General features: G+C 40.0%; 1 protein-coding gene across 1 annotated transcript; it reads left to right on the plus strand.

The window, feature by feature from the left end:
• The first annotated feature begins 508 nt into the window (after window positions 1-508).
• Window positions 509-4,430, plus strand: LOC144043896 (cytochrome P450 7A1-like). The gene is made up of 8 exons (XM_077557978.1): window positions 509-698; window positions 1,279-1,519; window positions 1,620-1,829; window positions 1,908-2,102; window positions 2,208-2,407; window positions 3,504-3,634; window positions 3,742-3,920; window positions 4,013-4,430. Exons 1-8 carry the CDS (start codon window positions 511-513, stop codon window positions 4,313-4,315), a joined length of 1,647 nt encoding a protein of 548 aa, XP_077414104.1. The 5' UTR covers window positions 509-510; the 3' UTR covers window positions 4,316-4,430.
• The last annotated feature ends 302 nt before the right edge of the window (window positions 4,431-4,732 follow it).

The following is a 4,732-nucleotide window of genomic DNA, read 5'->3' on the forward strand; positions in this document are numbered from 1 at the left end:
ATAATCATCTCTAATGGACGAATACAGTATTTATCACACAACTGATTCTGCCGCGTTACACATCCAGTTCCATTGAAAACAAAGCAAGCACAAAGCAGGGACCTTGAATCTATTTACTAACGCTTATGTCTTTCAGGTAGCACTGTCCATGGACTCTGGTCAAGGCCATCATACACACAAGCACAATCAGTCCACTGCATGCATGGAACTGGGTTTCCCAGAGAAGCATTGACATCATGGTGGATGTGGATGAATTGGTTATAATCAATCTCAAGAGCTAACAAAGTTACAAACAGCGGTAATCACATTTGAAGAGAGAAACAACAAGTCTTTATTCAGTGTAGTAGTGACAAAGCAATAGTGACAAATCATCACCCTGCTGAATTGACAGTGATGACATAATTCAACTTTTTTTTTTTTTGGTCCGCCTTTGGACCCACCCCAAGACACAATGCAGTTATAAAAACCTCCCACATGGCAATGTGTCATCACTCCCACTTGGGCTCATGCATGCTGCTCATTGACGCACATGCACATTTACACAATTTTGTTCTTCGTCAAACACCTGAGCCTTTTATTCTCTTGGACCTTCCCCTCATTACTATTGTCGGCAATATGATAATAAGCATCGCTCTAATATGGGCAGTGTTGGTGGGGTTCTGCTGCGTCCTTTGGCTGGCTGTGGGGACACGACGCAGGTAAGACCACAATTTAATTGTCACAATTTTTGACAGCACAAACATTTGTGTTGAATGTTGAAAAAAAATAATTCATTCACAAGTATAAATTCCAGTACTCTTCTTTATATACATATATTTTTATTTTATATCTTGTGCTTGATTAATGTCTGCTTTAAAAACAATGCCACTGCACCATCAAGTACAATAAACTCACGGGCCAATTATTTCTTAGAGAAGCATTCACGAGCGAGCAGTGTATTGCTTCTATCTTGGAATTATCACAAAAATTATAATCATGCAGTAAGATAATAATACAACGTTAAAATAATCACAATACTTCTTTATAATAGAAAAAGGAATTAAGGACATCTATGTGATTAAGGCTTAATGCAAAAATGCCATCTTTAACTGGTGATAACAATCTAAGAAACACATCAGGGAACATTCACAAATTGATATACCACAGAGCAAATGTCTGTAGCATTATTTGTAATCGAGCAGAAAAGAAAAGCCACAAAACATGCAAGTCTCATTGAATAAACAAACCGATTTTCATCTGTGGAGGTAAATAATGTCTTTTCCCCTTCAATGTCCGCAGGCAACCTGGGGAGCCTGCAGTTGAAAATGGTTGGATCCCCTTTCTTGGTTGTGCTCTTCAATTTGGGGCCAACCCTCTCCAGTTCCTCCGTAGCCGTCAGAAGAAGTGCGGCCACATTTTCACCTGCAAGATTGCGGGCCAATACATTCACTTCCTGTGTGACCCCTTCTCGTACCACTCAGTCATCAGACAAGGTCGACACCTGGACTGGAGGAAATTCCACTTCGCTACATCAGTAAAGGTATGTTTAGAGAATTTAATAACTCCAGGTTGTGTAATGGGGGGGTTTTCTCACCCATTTGCTTATATTGTACACTATCAACTGTTGATCTTTTCTTTAGGCATTTGGGCACGATAGCTTCGACCCTCGGCACGGTCACACCACAGAAAATCTCCATCATACTTTTCTGAAGACTTTGCAAGGCGAGGCATTGCCCTCCCTGATTGACAGCATGATGGAGCACCTCCAGGACGTAATGTTGAAGTCCAACACACTCAGTCCCAGCAAGGACCGCTGGGAAGTGGATGGCATTTTTGCTTTTTGCTACAAGGTAAGCCAACAGCGTACCCCGCTTGTAGTAAAGACTGAACAGATTTGATGAAACTTCCCTTTAAACTGTGTTCTCCAGGTGATGTTTGAGTCAGGCTATCTGACATTGTTCGGTAAAGATCTTGGTGAGGATAAGTGCCAGGCCCGGCAGGCAGCTCAGAAAGCCTTGGTGCTGAACGCGTTAGAGAATTTCAAAGAGTTCGACAAGATCTTCCCAGCTTTGGTGGCTGGACTGCCTATCCATGTCTTTAAGAGTGCCTACAGTGCCAGAGAGGTCAGTGGCAACCTGGACAAGACCAAACCATTCATTTACTGCAAACACTTTTGTTTCAATATTTCGATTAATGTCTTGATGTGTCTTTTTCTTATAAATGTGTAGAATCTAGCAAAAACGATGCATGCTGAAAACTTGTCCAAAAGGGAGAACGTTTCGGATCTGATCTCCATGAGGATCATCCTCAACGATTCCTTATCCACCTTCAATGATGTAAGCAAGGCCAGAACTCACGTTGCACTGCTCTGGGCTTCACAAGCTAATACCTTGCCGGCAACCTTTTGGAGTCTTTTTTACATGATAAGGTATGATCATTTCATTTTTTAAATTTTATTTTGGCTGACAAACTGCTAGATGTTTTATTCCATCTAATGTAGCCATCTATCTGCTAGTGTGCACATATCATAATCTATTATCAATCTACTATTGATTTTTTTTTTTTTTAAATGTCATGAAATACAACAATCAAACAGAAAGCAATTGATTTATTGATGTATCAAAATGTAATCAAGAAAACTCAGTAGTAAACTTTGTCGCCTCCGCCAGTCATCTTGTACACGTCGTTTCTGTGCTGGAGTTACATCATGTTATCAAACTTTTATCAACTTCAGATAACTGGTTATGAATATGGCAGCATAGCAGCCTAGTGCTTAGCATTTTTGCCCTTAGCTGTAAGGCTTGGGGTTTAAAGGCCTTGCTGAGTGTTAGTGTTTGAGGATATGTGTTTTCTGTCACATGTCCCCAGCACACCTAATTTGTTGACTAGAACTTAGACAGAACATAGGCATAAAACACCAATGAACGCACAGTACATTGAAATAGTGATAACAAGAAAACCGACACAAAAAAATCAGTACAGTATGCTTACTAACCATAAAAAATTATTGACAATAATATTTTATATGAGACCTCACATGTATAAACATGACATTCTGATTAATATCACATTTTTGGAATATGACTTATGAAACAAAATCCAGCCATTTTTATCCATCTCAGGGGGCGGCCATTTTGCCACTTGCTGTTAACTGAAGATGACATCACAGTTGCTCAGGTCAGGTAACAACCAATCAGAGCGCACCTATTGGTTGGTACCTGAGACCTGAGCAACATTGATATCATCTTCAGTCGACATCAAGTGGCAAAATGGCCGCCCTCTGAGATGGATAAAAATGGCTGGATTTTGCTGCTTAAACATATTCCACTAACATAATATCAAACAGAATACCATATTTAGAATAGTAGGGCTGCATAGAACACATTATTGTCCCCCAAAAATTTGTAGGCTTGACTTCCCCTTTAATTTCATGAGCAATCTGTCTTATAACTGATTTTCTCGTTCAAAAGAAATGACAATACGGCACATGTGAATGACCCGCTTGCTCCTGTCTGTGATTACAGAAGTCCAGATGCAATGAAAGCAGCTCGTGAGGAGGTGAAAAGAGTACTGGAGGCTTCAGGTCAGACCGTTAACCCGAGTGACCCCACATTGAATTTGAAAAGGGACCAATTGGACAATATGCCTGTTTTAGGTGAGTTGATTGCAGTACAAAAGTAAATCGTCATAGTGCATTTTTACACAATCAGTCAAGAAAACTGTTGCAAGTTTATATTATATTGACATATCTTTCAATCACAGACAGTATCATCAAGGAAGCCATGCGTCTCTCCAGTGCTTCCATGAATGTGCGTGTTGCCAAAGAGGACTTTTTACTTCACCTTGACAACCAGGAGGCATACCATATAAGGAAAGATGATGTCATTGCACTGTACCCACCTTTGTTGCACTACGATCCAGAAATCTACGAAGACCCCTATGTAAGAATCATTCAAATTTAGTATAGGAGCATGATCAGCATCAAGTACAGAAAGTTTGTTAATTGTACATTTCTGTCTTCTTGAACCTGCAGGAATATAAATTTGACCGATTTTTGGATGAAACTGGTCAGGAGAAAAGCACGTTCTATCGCAACGGCAGGAGATTACGCTACTTCTACATGCCCTTTGGGTCTGGGGTCACCAAATGCCCTGGCAGATTTTTTGCCATATATGAAATTAAGCAGTTCTTGACTTTGGTTCTGTCTTACTTCGAAATGGAACTTCTGGACCCTGCCATCAAAGTCCCACTTCTTGACCAGTCACGTGCTGGCTTAGGAATCCTTCAACCAACATATGATATTGATTTTAGATACAAATTGAAATCTAACTTTTAATTACATGTTGTGTCAAAATGTAAATAGTGTATATTTAAATGTTAATGTAGACGTCTCGCTACATATGTAAATAGTTGTTTTCACTGCTGTATATTAAAAGCATTTGTGCTCTGGACCACTGTTGCCTTCACCCTCCGCATTTTCTCCAGTTCTTCCTTCATTCTTTGGTATTTCTCCAGCTTTTCATGTCCATTTTTCCGGATATTTGATGTTTATCCACCACCACTATGTCAGGCTGGTTGGTTATCACCAGTTTGTCAGTCTGGATCTGGAAGTCCAACAGGATCTTGTCCCGTTTATTGTCAACCACCTTCCGAGGTGTCTGCCATCTTGATTTTGGGACCTCTAGTCCATATTTGGTACAGATGTTCCTGTCCACTATTCCTGCTATGAAAAAAGTTGTGTAATGCCAATAAA

The sequence above is a fragment of the Vanacampus margaritifer genome, chromosome 2 (assembly GCF_051991255.1).
Source record: "Vanacampus margaritifer isolate UIUO_Vmar chromosome 2, RoL_Vmar_1.0, whole genome shotgun sequence".
Taxonomy (NCBI): domain Eukaryota; kingdom Metazoa; phylum Chordata; class Actinopteri; order Syngnathiformes; family Syngnathidae; genus Vanacampus; species Vanacampus margaritifer.